General features: G+C 39.3%; 1 protein-coding gene across 8 annotated transcripts in view; it reads left to right on the top strand.

The window, feature by feature from the left end:
• mast2 (microtubule associated serine/threonine kinase 2) overlaps positions 1 to 19620 on the top strand; it is a 212451-nt gene extending 192831 nt beyond the window's left edge. For 6 of the 8 annotated variants that reach the window (XM_022675849.2, XM_022675846.2, XM_022675852.2 and 3 more), the window contains 18 exons: positions 1516 to 1648; positions 1833 to 1900; positions 2856 to 2959; positions 3060 to 3268; positions 3764 to 3902; positions 4951 to 5083; positions 5181 to 5346; positions 5485 to 5586; positions 7742 to 7864; positions 8029 to 8138; positions 8286 to 8440; positions 10217 to 10491; positions 10628 to 10840; positions 12077 to 12303; positions 12459 to 12581; positions 12691 to 12827; positions 13116 to 13303; positions 13563 to 19620. In XM_022675849.2, coding sequence (XP_022531570.2) covers positions 1516 to 1648; positions 1833 to 1900; positions 2856 to 2959; positions 3060 to 3268; positions 3764 to 3902; positions 4951 to 5083; positions 5181 to 5346; positions 5485 to 5586; positions 7742 to 7864; positions 8029 to 8138; positions 8286 to 8440; positions 10217 to 10491; positions 10628 to 10840; positions 12077 to 12303; positions 12459 to 12581; positions 12691 to 12827; positions 13116 to 13303; positions 13563 to 15526 — 4569 coding nt within the window. In that variant the 3' untranslated portion in view covers positions 15527 to 19620. The remainder of the gene's footprint in view (positions 1 to 1515; positions 1649 to 1832; positions 1901 to 2855; positions 2960 to 3059; positions 3269 to 3763; positions 3903 to 4950; positions 5084 to 5180; positions 5347 to 5484; positions 5587 to 7741; positions 7865 to 8028; positions 8139 to 8285; positions 8441 to 10216; positions 10492 to 10627; positions 10841 to 12076; positions 12304 to 12458; positions 12582 to 12690; positions 12828 to 13115; positions 13304 to 13562) is intronic. The other 2 variants (XM_022675850.2, XM_022675847.2) reach the window with 1 other exon arrangement.
• Positions 19621 to 22382: the final 2762 nt, after the last annotated feature.

Raw genomic sequence — 22382 nt, 5'->3', positions numbered from 1 at the left:
ACTCAGAGCCCCCTATTGGATTTTTTATTTTTATTATTATTTTTTTTTTTTCACTTTTTTACTTTTTTACTTTTACTATGTATTTGTCAATACTTGAACGTTCACTTTATCCCGGGGATGGCAATTGAATTATTTATCGGAGTATTTGTTAAAGAAAAAGATTGGATATCCTGCAACTTTAGATTTCTTCTCAGCTTTCAGTTATGAATTTCTGGATCTCTTCAAAATGTAGTCAGAATGGAATATCTTACAGCTAAAATGAACAAAGCTAAATTTTCAACAATCAGTAACTGGGAGAAATTATATTCAGGATTTTGTAGCTTCTTGATGAGTTACCTGATTTATATGCTCTATCTGATGGTTCTGTAGTAATATTTGTATCCTGGAACTGTACAATGTCTGTGTTAAATGTATAGTATGCTATTGTCTGCTCCCTTTTCCCTACCCCTTCCCTGTTGTTAAACATTTGTAAAATGAATAAAAAGTTGATCACAAAAAAAAAGAAAAAGATGACCCTGTTCATACCTGGTAACAACTAGTGTTTTGAGTATCAGGATTATACCTGGATAAGGCCATATAAAAAGTGTAAACACGCTCACTATTCATTTGAAATGGATATAAATCCTAGCAAACAGAAACCACATCAGGAGGTATTTTGCATTTGATAAGCATTTGAGCCATATTACAGCGGTGTAAACCCACCTGTCACTCTAAAAAGCATGGGACAATCAAATCACCAGCACAAATACCAGTAATGATTATTGTGCAAAGAGCTAATTTTCATATTTCCCTTAACATAGCAAACACATTTCAGTCTGACTAAGTATAAACACATTTGACTACCAAGTATTAATGTATGTAGTTAAAATCTTATCAGCATTCAATGAACAGGGGTAGGATGCTTTAGTGCTGTAATGCAGAAGTGGGTCTTGCAGACAGTGGAACATGTGATGACTAGCTGCCCCAAATTCCAGCCACTGATCGGCACTCATGGTTTGTTAGACTGGATGATGAAACACTGGACTGGCTTGCAGCAACAAAGCTGAAGGTCTAAGGACATATGCCAGAGAGAGAGCATTCAGTTTAGATACTAGTCAAATAAAGTGACTAGTCTTAGGTTCTTAGCAATATGTGCTATTAAAAATAAAACACTAAATTTAATAGATATGCACACAGGAGCCATAGATTGATTGATAGATTTTTTTTTACGTTATGCCAGTTTGCAACTATGCTGTACAGTTTATTTGCAGGCATGGTAAGAAGCGATCTGTTCCACCTGTTGAGTGAACGTAGTATTTGTGAGTTAAATGGAGTGGATTGTTTACCAGCTGGCTTTTCCATTCCGCCTTAAATGGTGCAGAAGCTACAGGCACTAGAATGCAACTCATGCTCTTTTTTTAAGGTGGAGTTTCAGCTTTTATAATAGATAACATCAACAAATAGTTGTTACTGGGATTGTCCTAAAATCACTTCAGTATCTGTCAATATGAGCTCATCTCTCTCTCTTTCCTACAGGAGTTTGATCCAGAAGAGTTCTACCACTTGTTGGAGGCAGCAGAGGGCCATGCTAAGGAAGGCCAAGGCATCAAATCTGACATCCCCCGTTACATCATCAGCCAGCTGGGCCTCACTAGGGACCCTTTGGAAGGTAGGACACGTTCCTGTAAAGTTCTTAGAAAATAATAGTATGGTCATATTTATGACTAATAAAGCGTTAGCGTACATAATGCGTCTGCAGTAAGACGTCAATATGTGTTTGAAGCACAGGGCACTCACTAAATGATTTTTAACATTTGCAATGCCCGTCCTGTTCTCTTTTTTTCTGTACACAGAAATGGCCCAGCTGAGCAGCTATGACAGTGGAAATCCAGAAACACCCGAAACAGAGGACTCATCAGAGGTGAGTAAAAATGCAACTAGTCCAAAGACGCACACAATCTGACATACAGCTCTGTAAAAAAGAGACCACAATTTTACCAGATTGAAAACCTCTGGAATATAATCAATCGGAAGATGAATGATCACAAGCCATCAAACCAAGCTGAACTGCTTGAATTTTACATTACATTACATTACATTTGGCAGACGCTTTTGTCCAAAGCGACTTACAATAGTCAAGTACAATGTAAAATAAGTTTAAAGGAAAAACATCTTTGGATAGGGATAAAAGGAGGACAAAGGGGAATAATAGGATAGAGGAGTGAAGGAGGGGAAGAAGGAAATGAGGTTAGAAGTAGTTAGTGTGTTAGAGGTGTTAAGAGAGTAAGTGCTCTTTGAAGAGCTCTGTCTTCAGGAGTTTCTTAAAGATAGATTTTTGCAACAGGAGTGGCATAAAGCTATCCAAAAGCAGTGTATAAGACTGGTGGAGGAGAACATGCCAAGATGCATGAAAACTGTGATTAAAAACCAGGGTTGTTCCACCCAATATTGATTTCTGAACTCTAAAACTTTATCAATATGAACTTGTTTTCTTTGGCTTATTTGAGGTCTGAAAGCTCTGCATCTTTTTTGTTATTTTAGACATTTCTCATTTTCTGCAAATAAATGCCATTTTTTTATTTGGAATTTGGGAGAAATGTTGCCTGTAGTTTATAGAATAAAATAACAATGTTCATTTTACTCAAAATTATACTAGCAAAATCAGAGAAACTGATTCAAAACTGATTCAGTGGTCTCTTATTTTTTTCTAGAGCTATATGACAGAAAATAAGAAAGGTTTAAAAAAGAACCATGTCCTTAAATACAGTGTTGTTGTTTTTTTTTTTTAAGAATTTAAAGAATTAGCATATACTGATTGTTTATGGGTCACTGGAGCAAATGGGCTGTATGTGCTTTTTTTCTTTTTTTTTCTTCAGAGTCGTGGTGCTACAGTACTACCACCTCAGCCTCAGCCCAAGACCAAAACTCCAAGAGAGGAGGACTTTGAGACTATCAAACTCATCAGTAATGGAGCATACGGGTAAAATTACAAAAAGTGACTTGTTTTATTTTAAAAATTATTTTGAAATTTGGCAGTAATATAGATTAAACTTATATTGTAATATAATATTGTGTCTCAGAGCTGTGTTCTTGGTGAGGCACAAAGAGACCCGTCAGCGTTTTGCTATGAAGAAGATCAACAAGCAGAACTTGATCCTGAGGAACCAGATCCAGCAGGCCTTTGTGGAGAGGGACATTCTCACTTTTGCTGAGAACCCCTTTGTTGTCAGCATGTTTTGCTCATTTGAGACACGCAGACATCTGTGCATGGTGATGGAGTATGTGGAAGGTAAGGAGCATGAGTACATTTTACTGAATATACAATGAGATGCCGTATGTCATGGGACAGGAACTAGTATTGTGTCGATGACTTTTACTATGGAATCTAAAAAGCATTCTCTGTACACATGTGCCACTATGGATCGAGGAACAGGAACAGCCTTGTTCAAACTCCGATAATTTACGTCACCTTTAAAAACCTTTAAACCTCACTCACGGGAAAACAACTCAAAACTGTCCTCTGAGCTAACGGTTAATGACCAATTCACATACAGCCAGCCCATGATCATGTGTGTACTCTACATTAAAGTATCTGAAATACAACTGAATCTGTTTGGTTAATGAAGGTATATGTACTTATCTAATGATTCTAAAAAGTTTCTGGCCTGGTTTCATTAGCTTAACATTGGATTGAAAGTTTACTTTTATATGTAAAATTTAAATAATTAATAACTACAGATTAATCATACCCTATCTTAAACCTTGCCTGGCATGCTGTGTTCAGGTGGGGACTGTGCCACTCTGCTGAAGCACATTGGTGCTCTGCCAGTTGATATGGCACGCATGTACTTTGCTGAGACTGTGCTGGCACTGGAATACCTGCACAACTATGGCATTGTGCACAGAGACCTCAAACCAGACAAGTAAGCCCACCTTACACTTACACGCTATCTTACACAAAAAACAAACATATTTACAATTAAATTTTTGATTTTAGATTTTCCATTAGTGAGTCTCAAAGACAGCCACTGACATTTCACAAAATAAGGAAGAAATAAAAACGATAAAAAAATTTAATCAGATTAATCATAACTATATTCTGTGACTGACTGCAATTAATCGCACTTGTTATTCTTAAAACGTGAATTTTTATAGTGGATATTTAAATGTAAATTTAAACAAAAAAGATATGTAAAATGCAGTTATGTTTCTTGTATTAGTGGTGTCAAATAAAATACTATTATACACTTGTAGGTTTGAGGGGAGATTAAGGAAACATGTGGTGCTGGAATACATTATTGTAAACATCTCAGCATGTTTGTAAGGATTTCAAAATTAAAACCTAATTTGCTGAGTATAAAATAGCTTTTTCACACCTGTAGTTGGTTTCTATGGTCCAGATCAGTTGATGAGTTTGTTTACTCTGAGCGTTTTCTCCCTCTGTTTGGTTTCACACAGGCATAAACCTAAATGCACCAAAATATACACCAATAAAATAAAAAATAAGTACATATAGCAAGAAGATTGTGTTCCATTGCGTATATTTGTGCTGTGTGAAGCTGCTTTAACACAGAACGCTGAAATTTTGGCAGATGTAGTGAATGGAGTCGCATGGTTGTGAACAGTAACCGCTGCACAGATCATGCGTGTAAACAGCATAAACAGAGTATGGAGCAGCAGAGAAAGCATTTGTTCATAGCAGTGTATTATCTGGCTGAGCTAATATTTCAGATTAAACTGTGCCTTATCAGCAGTTTGGCTCAATTAAAAACTGTAAAGTATATTTGATAGCTGGGTCAGATCGAGACCAGATCAGAGTTTGTTTGAGACCAGACTAAGAAATCTGCACTTGGTGCTGTAATTCATTGCGTTCAAAATAATAATAATAAAAAATTAATAAAATATAATTTAGTCTTCTTTCATATGATGGTATGACTATAAACTCTTGAATTTTGTTTACGTTTATTTCAGTCTTCTCATCACATCAATGGGACACATCAAACTGACAGACTTTGGTCTGTCTAAGATCGGCCTTATGAGTCTCACAACTAATCTGTATGAGGGACACATTGAGAAAGACGCCCGCGAGTTCCTGGATAAACAGGTATGGCTTTTTTCAGATTGTCTTTTGTTTAGTGTGTGCATTTTGATCTTGCCTTTTCCTAACTTGCCCTCTCATTTCATCCTCCTGCTCTTGTCAGGTGTGTGGTACCCCTGAGTACATTGCCCCCGAGGTAATCCTCAGGCAAGGTTATGGGAAGCCTGTGGACTGGTGGGCAATGGGCGTCATTCTGTATGAGTTTTTGGTAGGCTGTGCCCCGTTCTTTGGAGATACCCCCGAGGAGCTGTTTGGACAAGTCATCAGCGGTAAGTAGTAGTAATTCTCACCCCTTACTCACTGTTGAATGCATTATCGGTAATTGATTATCGGTGATTGAGTTCTGTTAATGTGGATTGGTCTATTTTATTGGTTCATTGGACTCTTTAATTTTCTGTTTGTTGTAGATGAGATAATCTGGCCAGAAGAAGATGAAGCTCTACCTCCAGATGCTCAAGACCTCATTTCCAAACTGCTACGACAAAACCCACTGGAACGATTAGGAACAGGTACACACACACAGCATACAACAATACTGTACCACTTTTTTCCCCTTGTTGAGCCTGTGTTTTTGGCTTTAGTCTGCAGATTTTTGACAGTCTGAGTCATCAGTTGAAGAGAGAATCAGGTAGTCTATGAGGGCAATCACGTTTTAGAATAGTCAGAGCATTTCAAACATTTTCGATATTATAGACAGTAATTAATTAGTAGATTTTTTTTTCTTTATCTACTTGCTGTGTTTATTTTTTATGCTCAAATTGATACAATTGATGCTCAAACTGTCACTAAAAGTGGAAAAAAAGAACAAAGTTTTACTCAAAAATGAAGTTCTCACAAGATGTGTTCTTTGTCCAGTTTATCGAACATTTTAGATATTATAGACAGAAAAGAATGTCATTTTTTCTCTTTCTACTTGCTGTGTTTACTTTTCATGCTCAAATCTTTACTTTATACTTTATGTATCAGCATCAGTACTTAGTATTTAGTAGCTGAAAAATGACCTTCCTCCCCAGGACAGTGCAGCTCGTAAATGCTGATAACTGACTGGTTTTGAGTACTGATGCTGATACATAAAATATAAATTAATTAGTGCATGTGTTTCTGTGAATGTTGTATCGTGTGTGTTACTTGAGGCATTTTTGAGAGTTTGTATGTAAGAACTTTAGATACATAACTGTCACTAAAAGTGGGTAAATGAACAAGTTTTTACTCAAATATGAAGTTCTCTCAAGATTTGTTCTTTGTCCAGCTTATCAAACATTTTAAATATTATAGACAGAAAGAAAGTGGTCATTTTTTTCTATATCTACTTGCTGTGTTTTTTTTTTTTTTTCTCATGCTCAAATCTGTACTTTATACTTTATGTATCAGCATTAGTACTTATAACCAGCCAGTTGTTAGCAAAAATGACCTTCCTCCCTAGGACAGTGTAGCCCGTAAATGCTGAAAACTGATTGGTTATAAGTACTGATGCTGATAAATAAACTATTAATGAATTAATTCATGTATATCTGTGAATGTTGTATTGTGTGTGTTAGTGTATGTGTTTTTAAGAGTTGCGTGCCCCTAAGCTACCGGTATTTTATATGGCCTTTGAATTGCCACATGGGGGAAAAATAAAGTGATTTGAGCCTGAATCTGAAATGTGTTCACACATTTCAACTACCTCCGCACAAAGCTGAACTTGCCTTCTTATTAGGTGGATTCTGAATTTACTTTTACAATCCACCTTAAATGAGGCAGCAGCTACATTCTGCCTCTAGTACATGTTTATTGCCACAGCACTGTTTCAAGGAGACTTCACTGTCATTCACATGACATATGGTACATGAGGTGGAATGAAATTCTGTTCTCTCGGTCCAGCAATTGTTAAAATAAGATTCATGTAAAATTTATATAAATATAAATACACAACATATAAATGAGAGTAGGAAAGTACCAGCAATATGAAGTCCAGCGTGCAAGTTTTGCTGTAGCATCATGGATCATTAATGACGAATGAAGATCAGTAATTCTGAAGACATTTTCTGCACAAACTTTAGAAGGAACACAGTAGTATACAAAACTGTCACTAAAAGTGGCAAAAATGAACAAGGTTTTACTCAAATATGAAGTTCTCACACTATTTATTCTTTGTCCAGCTTCACCAAAGTTACATAGTGCAGTGTGCAGGTAGCAGCTGAGAGAATATGTTCAGTACTACACAGCACTATTTAGGGTGGAATGGAATCCCATTCACTATAGGAAGCTAACATCTGCCTTGTATGAGCACAGCCTCCACATAGCAGTGCTACTCACCTCCAGCGCCCCCTGCAGTCTGTATAGACCATGCTGAGCCAGTTTCATCACCCACAACTATTTTGTAAGAGATCCAGTGTGTTTATAATCTGCTTCCACAAAAAAGTCTTAGTTGTAGTCTACCCAATGCTTTATGTTTACTTCTGTTGGGAATCTGTAGAAAAAATTAACCCTAATATTATGTGTCTTGGTTTCTTTTTGATGTACTTCACAGCTTTTTGTTCTTTTGCTGTGAAGGGAAAAGGATTTGAAGAATGCTGGAGAGAGAATGCCTTGAGGAAAACTAACTGAACATAATCTCTCTCTCTCTCTCTCTCTCTCTCTCTCTCTCTCTCTCTCTCCCTCTCTCTTTCTCACCCACTCAAGGAAGTGCATTTGAGGTGAAGCAGCACAGGTTCTTCACTGATTTGGACTGGAACAGTCTTCTGAGACAGAAAGCCGAGTTTATTCCTCAACTTGAGTCTGAGGATGACACCAGCTACTTTGACAGTAAGTCTTCAGTGATCCTGTCATTTTCACAGTTTTCACAGTTTTTACTGAGAACTCTATTGGGGGGACAAAAAGGTGCTCCACTTTTATCTTCTTCTTCTTACACTCACTCACATTAACACATATTTCTTTTTATTTTTTATTTTTTTTTTATATATATAAAGCTCGCTCAGATAGGTACCACCACCTGGACTCAGATGAAGAGGAGGACACGAACGATGATGAGCATGTGGAGATGCGCCAGTTCTCCTCCTGCTCTCCACGATTCAACAAGGTACAAAATGTTCTACCTGACAACATAAAGTTTTTTGCATGTTTATTAATAATTTCTCAATACGCTTTCAGGGCTCTCTATGAAACATGCAGAGTACATAGTCTTTACAGAGTGTCTCGTGAGTGTTTCTTTTTTTTTAATGGTCAGGTGTACAGCAGCATGGAGCGCCTGACCCTGCATGAGGAGAAGCGCACTCCTCCTCCCACCAAGCGCAGTCTGAGTGAGGAGGGAGCTGAGCGCATCGACAGCCTTAGTGGTCTGAAATCCCGTGACCGCAGCTGGCTGGTGGGCTCACCTGAAATGTACGTACTCCTGTTAATTCTCATGTGATTGTTATTACTGTGTAAAACTGCAGTGAGTAGTTAAAGTCATTTATGTCATAATGAAAAAATGTTATTCTTACGGTCCAGTTACATCCAAAAGAGCAATTGTTAAAATATAAAGATAAAATAAAGTAAAATAGAGTAAAATAGATATCAAGATAAATACACAAAATAAAAAGGAGAGTAGGAAAGTAGCAGCAACATGAAGTTTGGAGTGACACTTTTGGACTTTTTTTAAAAACAAAATAAAAAGGAGAGTAGGAAAGTAGCAGCAACATGAAGTTTGGAGAGACACTTTTCTGCAAGAAAATTAGATTGATACACTGTCACTAAAAGTGGGAAAATTAAAGGTTTTACTCAAAGATTTATTCTCTGTCCAGCTTCAAAGTTACATAGTGCAGTTAGAGCAGTGTGCAGGTAGCAACAATATATAGAAACTTTTTTCCTAGTACATTATGTTAAAGGAGCAACACATTGACTTTGAAGCTGTAATCATACGAATAAAGTGTTCCACATAATGCTGCTTAAACAAAAAAATAGTACTTTATTTATTTAGGTCCTTCTCAGCTGGTAAATTAAACCTTAGTCCACTGTGGGAAGTGCAGTGTTGTAACACTTAATCATACTACACCAGTACAAAAAAAAGTCACTTCTGTTTTACTAAAAAAAAAAAAAAAAAAAAAAAAAAGAAATACACAACCAGTCAAAAGTTTTAGAACACCCCTATTTTTTAATTGTCCGGTAGCAATGCTGTATTGCCCAGACAAACTGCTTTTTAATTTTCTCATCTTAGCAATGACTTTATTACTGCACTTCACCTGTCAGACTTCTAAGTCTTATCTTCACTGCTAAAACTGAGATTTAGTCCAATTTTAAGCTGAGCTGAAAGTCTGCAGTTGCCATGTGGGTCAGCCAGACCTGACTCTTCCTCTACCAGTTTTCTCCTGTTTCTGGGAGAAGCTGTAGGAAACAGTACTCACCGCTCTCTGGCTTCATCTGTACTTTCTCTAAGGGAAAGACTTATACTATACTTTAATAGTTAGAGAGTTATCTGTATTTCTGTGTCTTTTTCTAGTTACGATGAGTGTGGCTGTGCTGTATGTAAATGCTGTAGTAGGGAGTTCAGTAACTGTTCTAACATATATTTAAAAATTGACATTTTTTAGTTTATTTTCTTTGCTAGTTATCAGCTCTAAGCTGTAAACCAACTTTATTTTTAAACAATATACATTTACAATATACTATTTCATTTATTCTTTTTTTTTCTTAAAGGCCCTGGCAGTTTTACTCCTCATTTTTGTACACTGGACATTATACCATTTCTGGTTATTCACTAAACCTGAAGGGCTTAATTGGCAAAAACAAAGGGAAAAATGGGGGCGTTCTAAAACTCTGGGACTGGTAGGGGTTCTATTGTTTTGTTGCATGAAGTAGAATGATTACTGTAATAATGGTTGAGAGACTTATTTGATTATAGAAATGATCTTAGATTGCAGTCCCGCTGTGCTGGAAGTCTATTTGAGTAATGAAATGCTGAAGCTGTTTTAGCTTGCATTGGTGCTTTTTTTTTTTACTGTACATGGCTGCATACTGAAGTACCGGTACTGTTTTTCAGTTGTTTTAAACAGACAGTATGCTAGTATGTTTATGTGCTAGAACTACAGTGATAAACCTCCAATAAGAAAGGCAGAAACAACTTTTTATAAACGTTACCCTCATGCTGAAATATACTGAAAAGTATTTTTTTCCCCACAGTTTGCGTAAACGCCTCTCCGTGTCGGAGTCTTCGCACACCGAAAGTGATTCCAGCCCTCCACTGACCGTGCGCCGCCGCTGCTGCTCCGCCATAATTGAGATGCCTCGCTTTGCCATCTCTAGTGAGGAAGAAAGCTCGAGAAAGACTCCAGTCAGGGGACCACGGAGTGAAGAGCTGCCCTCAGCCATCCCTGAACTTCCTGTGGAGAGGGAGCTCAAACTGGACGAGTCCCCAACCACGCCTGGGTCTACCTCCAGCCGAGCCACACTCACACGTTAGTGCACTTCTTACCTTTTTACACTCTTACCATCATTCTCCTGCTGTTTATAACAGTAATACAACAGTACAAAAGTGTACAAAGTGGCACCCCTTTAATAATGAATGTATATCATGCTCGTTTATGTGCACAGCTGGTAGTTCTGCGGATGTTGGGGATCGAGGTTCTCCTCGCTGCAGTACTGACGGATCAGATAACTCCACTCCAAAAGCAATCAGTGACCTGGCTGCCCGCAGAGCTCGCCACAGACTGCTGTCAGGAGACACAGAGAAACACACGTCACGACCCCTCAATAAGGTCATAAAGTCAGCCTCCGCAACCACGCTCTCCCTCATGATCCCTGCAGGTCAGTAAACCTTTATGGACCAAGGTCAGCATGTAAATAAATAAGGCAAGAGCAGTGACTGCTCAGAAAACATTGCTGTTGCGGTATATAATATGTAGCTCCAGCAATCCCCACTCAAATATTGAGCTGTCTTTCCATCTCCAGTGTCTAATAAATATCAGTTCAGTTTTCCTTGTGCTAATTTAATTTTCCCTAGAAACCTGTTTCTAAAATGTTATTCTGCTACATCGTAAGAAGGTGGCATTAAAATAAATTCCTATGTCTGTAGATCCCAGTATTTTTTCTACATTTTGTTATGTTGTGGCTAGGGGGTGGGCGATATGGCCCTAATATATAAAATCACAATATCTCAGGGAATTACTTGATAACAATGTTCTTGGTGATATGACAAAACATTGTTTGTTTTTTATATTAATTTCAGGAATGTACTAGTGAAACCAAATAAAAGTGAAAGGTTTATTTAGTATAAACATAAGAGTTTTTATACATTCAATGCAAACCAAAAAATGTGTAAATGTTTGTCTATTTCCTAAAAAGTAATAACCCTGATAAAAATAAATATATATATATATATATATATATATATATATATATATATATATATATATATATATATTTATATATATATATATATATATATATATATATATATATATATATATATATATATATAGTAAATAACAAAACAAATAAAATACACTTTTTTATGTGTACATTGTTTTGCTGGTATTATTGCATATATTACGCAATATGGCACACCTTGTGTGGCCTTGTGCTAAATGGTAAATCTTAGGTTTTCTTTTTAAATAAATTTGCAACATGTTCTAAAATTCATACACACATTATGGGGTATTCAGCAAAATAATAGAGGGAACCTTTTTCTATAAAAATGTGAAGAGATCTAAAGACTTGAATGCATTGTATTTCTAGCAATTAAGTGATTGGGGACAAAACTACTACTGTTGAACTGTGATGTGAAAAAGAATCTAAATAGTACTAATACATTGTATTAAATGGGAGAAGCCTTCATATTCTTCAAACCTTGATATCCCTTATATTGATGGTTTTATTGATTGATTAAATTAGAGCTGCATAGAATATAAAATGTAGTTTAAAATCCATCATTTTATTTAAAGATAGACATGTTTTAGTAAATTGTTTTGTTTGTAAATATAAATACTAACAGTTTTTCTTTTTTCCCCAATCCTTTTCACCTCCTTTTCACCTCCTTTTCAGACCACCATGGAGCATCTCCTCTGGCCAGCCCCATGTCTCCTCATTCTATGTCGTCCAACCCCTCTTCACGGGACTCCTCTCCGAGCCGGGACCTCTCTCCTGCTGTTTGCAGTGTAAAACCTGCTATTGTCATCCACAGAGCAGGCAAGAAGTACGGCTTCACCCTGCGGGCCATCCGAGTTTATATGGGAGACACAGATATCTACACTGTGCACCACATGGTCTGGGTGAGTCGGGTTGGGTTGAATGAAGTAAAAGGATATGCATATAAAAAAAAATTAAAATATAAATGTCTACATAACTTGTAAGTACCATATGGCTTATAATGAATGTGGGTAATATGTTGTTTGTATATGACATATATATATATTTTTTAAACCAGCATGTGGAGGAGGGAGGGCCAGCTCACGAGGCAGGTCTCAGAGAGGGAGATCTCATCACACACGTTAATGGTGAGCCAGTCCATGGACTTGTACACACTGAAGTCGTGGAACTCATTCTGAAGGTGTGTTTTTACAGACACACAGACACTCTCACAAACACTTTCATTTTCTCCTGTATGTCATTCTCAATCACAGAGAAAATGTATTTAAAATCTGCTTTTTCTCAAACAGAGTGGTACTAAGGTGTCAATCTCTGCTACACCTTTTGAGAACACATCCATTAAGGTAGGACCTGCCCGTAAAACCAGCTCCAAGTCTAAAATGGCCCGACGCAACAAGAAGACTAAGACCAAAGAGGGACAAGACAGGTGAAGTTCATTACTTTGAAGCACTTAAATATTCTATACTATTCCAAAGAAATAAGATCAACCATTACAATATAACATCTTTATTTACATTCAGTTTCCTCAGTCATGAAGGTACTTAAAATAAATGAATTTGCAATAGTTAAGAAAAAGGAAGAAATGGTTAATATATGATAATTATATATCATATATGATATATGTTATAAAAAGGATTATTTAATTAGTTCATTATTGATTTGTTCCCTGAAATAATTATAAATGTGTGTGTTTCTGTGATGATGTGTGTTGCAGCAGTAAGAAAAGGAACTCTCTATTTCGAAAGATCACCAAGCAGGCATCACTCCTTCACACCAGTCGCAGTCTGTCGTCTCTGAACCGCTCTGTTTCCTCGGGAGAGAGTGTCCCTGGCTCCCCTACGCACATGTCCCCTCGCTCCCCCACACAGGGCTACCGCTCCACGCCGGATTCAGCTCATTCTGGTAAAGGTTTCAGCATGCTGTATTAAAACAAAAACACTTTGTGCTATTTAGTCATTTATCAAGTCTTATCAAGTTTTAAATGACTCCCACCAAGCCAGCATTCTTGAAAAGGAAACCACCACATTTTTAACTGTTCTTAATGCTTTACAATCTAAATCATTTTAGTTAGCTCCAGCAAGCATCAGCCAGAATGATGGATGGAGAGGGAGGCTTTTCCAATGCTCACAGTCTTGTTTGTGCTTTCTTCTGTGTTTTCCAGTTGGTGGAAATTCCTCTCAGAGCAGCTCTCCCAGCTCTAGCGTTCCAAACTCTCCTGCCAGCTCTGGTCAGATCCGCCCCAGCTCACTGCACGGCCTGGCGCCGAAACTGCAGCGCCAGTACCGCTCCCCTCGGCGCAAGTCTGCTGGCAACATCCCTCTGTCTCCACTGGCCCGTACACCCTCACCCACACCCCAGAGCACCTCCCCCCAGCGGTCCCCTTCACCCTTACCCAGCCACGCCCTGGTCAGCTCCTCTATCGGCCAGTCTTTTCCCGTCAAGCTTCACTCCTCCCCTCCGCTGGTGCGGCAGATCGCTCGGCCAAAGAGTGCAGACCCCCCTCGCTCCCCCCTCCTCAAACGCGTGCAGTCAGCCGAGAAGCTGGCGGCCTCTCTTTCTTCCTCCTCTTCATCCCCCTCTCCCTCCTCCACGGGAGATAAGAAGCTGCCTGTGGGAGCTAACCGCAAGCACAGCTTGGATATTTCCCACTCCGAGTTTAAAAAGGAGATGCTCCAGAGGGACCCCAGCCTGCAGAGCCTGCAGGAGTCCGCCAGTGAGACCCTGCTGGGTGGGAGGGTGTCTCCGGCTGAGAAGGGCAGCCTGCAGAAGCACTCGGCCCGCAAGCTGAGCAGACAGGAGGGCCCAGACTCTGGAACGGGCTCTCTGGGTTTGGCTCCTGGTAAGAGCAAGCTTAAGGACAAGCTGTCCGCGATCAGGCAGGACCGCGCCGAACGCAGAGAATCTCTGCAGAAACAGGACGCCATCCATGAGGTGGATTCCTCCGAGGATGAGACAGACGAGGGGTCGGAGGATAGCCAGGACGGACGCAGGACCACTTTCGTCCCTCCTAGCCATGTGCTTCGGCCCACGACTGTGATGGGATCGCCCCATGCTATCAGGATGGGGCCTGCTGCTTTACCCTCTCTGTCTGTGACTCCTTCCATGGTAGCTCAGCCAGGCTCTCCTCACCTCAGCCAGGGACTACAAGCCCAACAAACTCAACACACACCTCTGGCACAATCGCAGCCAGAAGCCAAAGCCTCTGAGCAGAAGCTTAGCCAGACCCCTGTATCTACTCCCATTCCTGCTTCTACCTCAGCACTAGCAGAAGATTCCAGTGAGAGAGGAGGAAGAATGCTAGATTCTGTGTCCAGTTCTAAAACTAACACTCCTCTGTCCAGCCCTCTGATTAGCAACATTTCCACTCCTGGCAGTGCCTTCACCACTGTCAGCAAAGACCCTTTTGTCAAGCCCACAGTGCCCCCTCTAGACCGGAGGACCTCCAAAGCTGTTGAGCCCAGGGCCAAAGTAAGCAGCAAGCAGGAGTCCAGCACAGTGCCCACAGCAGCCAGGGAATCCCCAGTGTCCACTACGCCAACTGGAGGCATTACCAAGGAGATGAAGGAGGCAGACAACCGGAGACAAGCAGCCGCCGCAGCTGCTGCAGCCGCCGCCACGTCCTCCACCTCCACACCCACCGAGAGCGGAGTGGATAAAGTGGTTTCTCAGCTGGCCACTGTGGCCAAAAGTGTGCTGGGTCCAGTGAAGCTGAACATACCAGGGACCAAAGATGCCCATGAAAGAAGCAAGGAGCCAAGAACCCTGTCAGATGGGAATCCAAAAAGCAAAGATCCTCATTTAGAGCGCTCTGATTCTCCTGATACATCATTTCCATTCGTAGCTTCTGCCTCCCAAACAGGGCGATTGCCGGAACCGCCTTCTAGACAGCCACCCGCCAAATCTGAGCCACCCTCCACTTCTCAGAGGCCTGTGGAGCTTCATTCAGGTGCTTCTAAGAAGCCCTCTGCCCCGAAAGACTGCTCCCAAACCGCCGGAGAACAGCAGGACAGGCCAGGAACTCCGCGCAGCAGTGCCCCCCTGAGGCCAGGAGCTGAAGCACAGTCCCAGAGCCAGGCCAAACCTAGTTCCTCCAAACCACAAGACAAATCCAGCAAGAAGACGTAGCAGCCATGGGGAAACTGGAAAAAAAAACATCTATTAATAGAACTTCTTGCAAATTTGCAAATGTCAAAGCTTGCATGTGTACAAAATAAAAAATGCATACTCTTAGTCCACACTAACTGTGAGGAAAGAGGTGAAGGAAGATGATACAGACAAAGGAGTCCAACAACTTAATTCTGGGTTGATCTCACTAATATTGTGTGTTTCATTTATTAACATGAGCTTTGTATTGTTTTTATTTTTTTCCCTCTACACTTTTTCTCAACATTGGTTTTATTAAGTTCACATTTGCTGGCAAAAAAAGGAAACTATGGGGCTAGAAATAAACAAACAAAGAGATCAAAAAAGAGACAAGTCAAACTGCCACATTCAGTACCTCTCCACAAAAAGATTAGGCTCTCTGCTTGTCCTGGTATAGATCTAGTTGTGCCTTAAAAAAACACACCTAAAAAAAAAAACTCACTTTTAAGATGCCTCCACTGTTCATTCACAGGAGGGTAAAAATGTATCTCAGCAATAAAAGTAGCGTATGCTTAGCAATTTGTATAAACACATCAACTTAATATTGTAGCACCCTACAATAGTTGGCTGAAAACCAAACTTCATTTTTCGTCAGTCCATCACTCTTAAGCCAGTTCTCTGAGTTTTTAGGTTTTACTTGCATGTCTTCATGATTCATGAGTCTAGGATGCTGCACATTTGAGTCATAGTGTTGAGTCATGTGAATTAAAGCTTGTTGTCTGGTAGAGTAGGAGACAAAAAAAATGTAATGCCAAATCCCATTTTGCTTTTGTGATTTTAACTTGCTAATTTGTTCTCCCTTAAAAGAAAGCTAAACTTTTATTATCACAAATTTTGAGTTCTTGGTCTGTTGTTGCGTCAAGCTGTCTAGTTGTAGCTCAGCATCCAAATCTGTGGAAATTTCTTTGCCATATTCTGTCTGTTCTTGTAACAAGTGACGATTGGTTGGTAGTTGAGTAACTAACTGGGCATTTGGACGCACTGGATGTAGAGATGAATGTATGTGATGGAGATGGTGGTAATGAAATGTGGTGGCTAACTCTGACTTGAATGAATGAAGCCTGAACCCATACTCTTGCCTGGCACTCACACTACTGACAGATGCATGCTTTTGGGAGAGACTGAAGATTTAGTTCAAATTGAAAAATGGTTTTATTGCTTTTATTTCTAGCCCCTGCTCTCTTTCTCTTTCTGTTTTTAAATCAATAACAACTAAAATGTTCTTTTCTTTTTTAAATATCTGGACCAACTTGCTGTGTTCTTTCTGTAAACTTGCCACTAATCTTTTAAGGTTAGAAGACTTGTACATGCTTGTTAATGAGTGAGTGTGTGTGTGAATGTATGCGTGTGTGCGGATATAAATGAATATTTAAAATTTCGATTGGTGTTGATTTTATACCCTGTGGCATTGGGAAGCTGTATTAGATAAGTGTCCTGTCTTTGCCATGTTAGCTCAGTCTGATTTAACCTTTTTTGTTTTTTTTTATTTTCTTGTGAAAAGCTGGCGAAGATGTATTTGCACAATCCCTTTTTTACTTGGTGTCATATGAATATGAAATACTAATAAAATAGTCCAATCAGATCCCAGGCCTTGTTGGGGTCTTGAGGGGTTTGACCAATCGCGTAACCCCTTGTTACTTGGTTTTGTTGTATTCTGTTGCTACTGTATCCCACTACCATGCATTTAAAATCAGTGTAGATGCCTGTGGAAGCTTTAGCTCCTTTCCTATAGTTTTTTTAAATTTATTATTTTATATATATTTTTTTCTTCACATCTGTGCTGATTTGGACTCTCTTACAGCAACTGCTTACATACGTTTTGTTAGTGAAGACTGGTGAAGACTCCTAAATGGTTCAGTTTCAATGGGGATATTTCTATCTCATCATAGGTATCTAAATATCTTATCTAGTCTTGATAGGCTGGAAATCTTGAAAGCAACATATACATCACTTAAAATCCTCTAAAAAAAACAACTTTTTATTGATTCCACTTCCTTTTTCTTTTTTCTAAATCTCCCAGTGACTCCCAGTGACTGCTGCCTGTCTCTCTGGGTTCTGTGTACAGTTATGATGAGATACATTCATAAATGTTCTGTCTATATAAAATGTGAATGGATGTCTTGCACATTTTAGCCTTCTTTTTTTTTTTAAATCGTAAGGAATGGAGAGCTGTTGATCGCTTTTTGAGCCTGAAGCTTGACTCCTAATGTTGAACATCATCGTTCAGCTCGTGAATTCCAGTGTAATTAATGTGGGCACAGAGTAAGAAGTAAGGTTAAGGCTGCACAGATCTCACATTTTGATTGTATCCTCTGGTCAGAGGTTGCGTTCTGTATGTATAGATAAATAGCTAGGTTTGAAGTAGTGCGTGTGGAACAGTAGATCGTAATTAATGGAGGACGTTTATCCGTCTTGCACCGAAGTGGCTCTTTTTTCCCCCCCTCAATCTTCACAGCTTAGTAAAGACTGATTCTATACACACAGCACAAAACGCTACAGTACACATCCTGTTAAACCATAAATCTGTCAATATACTGCAGAGATTGAGCTAAATTTGGCTTGAGTAGACTAAAAAATCATCTATGTATGGTCTACGTTGATGTGTGTTTAGTGATGTATGAGTGTGTGTGTGTACAATAGGCTGTATCGCCATTACAGAGCAGTTTCTCACCATTTCTCAACCCTGCTCCTGAAGGCCCACTGTGCCCAGCACTGCTCCTGATCAAACACCTGATCCAACTCATCAGCTTACTACTACTAACCCACTACTGAGTTAAAAGCTGCATTCCAATATCTGGGCTACAGTCGAGTTCTTGGTTGATCTGTTCTAAAAAAAAAAAAAACCCTTCTCTTTGCATTGGTCACATAATTTAAACAATATAATTCAAACAAATTCTGCTACTGATGTTTTGTGTTCAACATTTTTACTTGTTTGCATGGTTGTAACCGAGGACCATGAAGGATACATCAGCTGCGCCCTTCAAATCACTCCCAACATCAGCTGCATTTCTTGGCTGTAAAGAGTCCTTAACTTTGGAACAGCCTTCTATAACTAGTTATTGGAATGCAGCTACAGTGTGTGTTGAAGCAGGATAACCACTAAAATGTGCAGGCCAGTGGATTGGGAAACTCTGCCTTTGAGCTTTGAATGAACAAACAAGATTATCAACATTAAAGTTCATAACCTGTGGTTAAGTATAATCAGTCAGTTTGCTCAAGCTTTGATTCTCTTAAGATTGTGGTGGTGGTGGTGCTGTAAATATATTTACACTTGAAAAGATAGGTGTTTGTTTTTAGATTGAGGGTAAAGTAATGTAATGGCGATGGCACTCTTACTCACACTCATATGGTGGTTATGACTGTGGCTGAATGCTGACTGAGGGCTGTTTGTTAGGATGTAATAAGATGTAATTCAGACACCCTAATTCAGAGATTCAAAGCCATTCTAGATTTTTTTTTAAAGCCTAAAGCCTAGATTTGCCACACAAACAAACATACACACACTGCCAATGGGACCGCTCCCCATCCCTAGACGAGTCTATGTACATTGGAGAAAACCAATAGAACTAGTACATATACAGAACACATATTGTTTACTCACTGTTGCTGTTTATATCAGTGACTACACTCATAACCACTCACTCCTAACCCCTTTACCTCTTCCTCTTCTATTAGCTAGTTATCTCGTAAACGCAGTGTAGAATGTGTACAGTGTGCCGAGAGAGCATTCAAGCTGATTAAAATACAAAAAAATAAGCTGCATTTGTCACTAAATTCGATGATACTGGGATCATGACTGGACAGAACAGGTGCTTCTGCAGGACTTCTCCAGAACACGGTGGAGTCCACACTAAATATCTCACGTTCTCTGTATGTGTATGTACGCTGTGTTTGTCCTCTGCAGCTGAGAAACACAGGGGTTGTACAGTATCGAATGAATATAAATGGGCTAAGGAAAAAAAAAAAGAACTGCTAGTTAAACCAGTGCAATATCTTTTTATTTTCTATTGTGGTAAAGACGCATGTTTGTTGTAACTCCTTCCTTATGAACAATAAAGGTTTTTTTTCTAAGGAAATCTGAACTCTGTTATTATTAAAATTTTCTTTTTTTTTTAAGTGTATTTATCCATCTTATATAGACATATAATAGCCATCTGTCAAAACTGGTACTGTCAACATTAACCTCATTCATTAGGACTCCCCCTAACAGTAGTAATGCCTCAACCCTGTAGGGTGAAGACTTTCACATTCCTCTTCCGATACACGCTGAAGCAGGAAGCCAGCACACTTGGAGGAAAGTGCAGCGACTTATCCGATATTCCAAATTTAGCAGTGCTGCTACTGCTGAGTTCAGAAGGTAGATTACTTTTTTAATTTATGCTGAAATATGTTATATATAATATACAGTACCAGTCAAAAGTTTGGACACGCCCATTTCATAGGAAGTCATGTTTGTTTAGTTATTTACATTGAAAATACTTTGAAAATAAATCCTAAAATCATCCAGATGATAAAGGAACAAATATAGATAGATATATAGATATTGATTGATTGATTGATTGATTGATTGATTGATTGATTGATACTTTATTGATGCCCGAGGGGAACTTTTGGACATCCAGCAGCGGGTAGACACAGTATACAAAAGTTACTAAGTAAGGATAAGATAAAACAATACTTTTAGAAATACAAATACAATAAAATATATAAGTAAAAAAAGTACAGTCTGTAGGGTTTAATGGAGGTAGTGCAGATGAACACCAGTATGCAGTAAACTTATTTAGCCAAGTTTTTTTTTTGTTTTTTTTTTTATATATATATATATATATATTGTCTGCAACAGTAAAATGCTCTATACACCTTATAGGGTGTTCCTACTTCCCTGAGAGAGCACAATTGGACTTGTTCTCTCTGGGTGGGTACATGGCGCTCTCTCCCCACATCACTCCAAAGGGTGATGTCGCTCAGCGCAAGGTGTCTGTGAGCTGATGTATCAGAACCGAGTCACTGTGCTTTTCTGAGTGCGCTGTGATGCTACTCAGCAATGCTCCATCAACAGCAGTTCAAACAGAGGCGGTGGCTGATTTCTAACGTATCGGAGGAGGCATGTGCTAGTTGTCACCCTCCTGGGGTGTTGGGGCGTCACTAGTGATAGGGGGAGTCCTAATGAGTGGGTTGGGTAATTGGCCGTGTAAATTGCGGAGAAAATGGGGAAAAAATTAGAAATAAAATTCTTGAAAGTTCTTGAAAAATGTGTTGTTACCCAGTTATTGTATAAAATAAATTAAAATAATATATACATAACTTTGCTGCAGACACAAAAGGCACATTATATTGATCTTGACCCTGAAATTGACCCTGTCTTCCTGAAGACCTGTGATCAGAATCGTAATCGTATCCAGTAGGTGGTCTCGGCCTTTCCATCGTTCTCCTCCTCCACCTTTTACTCTCGCTGCAGGACTGAGCTCACAGGAGTGAAATGAATTCAGAAATGAGGGAGAACTTATCGAGCCCATGAGACCCTGCCTTCCGCTCTCTGCCAAAACCCTCTCGGTGCAGGCCCCCCATTAGGCGGGCTGTCAGGCAGCGGGGCCGGGCTGGGGCCGTGCCGAGAGAGGAGCTGGACTGGAATGAGTTTGCCCCGGTCATGTAGAGCAGATGTCAGATACAGAGGCAGCCAGCAATCCATCACCAGCAGCAGCCGCCTGTCGCAGACGGGGAGAGGGAGAGACGCACACCTTGTCAAAATACCTCCAACCCCCCACCGAGCCTCATCACACCACTACACCTCATGGGAGACTTCAGGAGGCGGGTCAGGCCTGTTGTCTTTGTGTTAGATAACGCATGCACACATGCAGACAGCAGCACCCGCACAGACCGAGAGCTTCAGACACACACACACATACACACACACACACGTCTGAAGAAGGTAAATTAAGTCAAAAGAAGACCAATAACCCCACACAGCAGACCCCTTTTAAACAGACAGGATAACTGATGACCCTGAGCTGAAAGAAACAGCCGACACAAGTCTCATACTTAACGCTCAAGTACAAACAGGTCTGTATGTTAATATATTTATTTAAAGAACCCCTTCTTTGTTTGATAATTCCTTGTCCACTTGTCATCTTTGGATAACCTCCCCTTTCAGAAAGTAGCCTTTAGCATCAGTTTTATTTTCGAGGGACTGAAAGCACTGAAAGCTGCATATTCGGCACATATGTATGTCATGGTAAAATATCAAAGTGTTTAACATTTAACATGTTTAACAAAATTAAATCCAAATAAATTAAAGTCCGAAACACCAGTACAAGTCAAAATGTTTTTTTTTTATTATTGAAAATTGTTCTGCATTGTATGTCAATACTAAATTTATCCAAACTATGAAGAAAAACAAAAGTTTATTAATCAAGAGTTTATTACTTGAATTTCTTGCCCTCTTAATGGTTTGAGAGCATCAGTTGTAAAGTTGTGAAGAGGTAGAGTTGGTACAAAGTGAATAGCTCAATTTGAGTAATGTTCTAATCCATATTATGACAAAAACTTATCAACTAAGAAAAGAACAAAATATATATACTTTCAGAAATGAAGGTCAGTCAAGCTGAAAAAAATCAAACACTTTGAAAGTAACCTCAAGAGCAGTCGTAAAGACCAACAAAAATCTTATGATTAAACTGGCTCTCATCAGGACCGCCCCAGGAAAGAAAGATTAATAGTTACCTCTATTGCACAAAATGGGTGAAGGGGTAAAAACAAAAAAAAGTATTTTGTTTCTTTTGGAAATGTAAGAAAGAAAAGTTTAGCTACTTGCATCAATAGTTGAGTACGAATCCTCTAT

This window comes from Astyanax mexicanus, chromosome 5, assembly GCF_023375975.1.
Source record: "Astyanax mexicanus isolate ESR-SI-001 chromosome 5, AstMex3_surface, whole genome shotgun sequence".
Classification (NCBI taxonomy): Eukaryota; Metazoa; Chordata; class Actinopteri; order Characiformes; family Acestrorhamphidae; genus Astyanax; species Astyanax mexicanus.
Note: the sequence above shows the minus strand (reverse complement) of the source record. Positions and strands in the feature narration are given on the sequence as shown.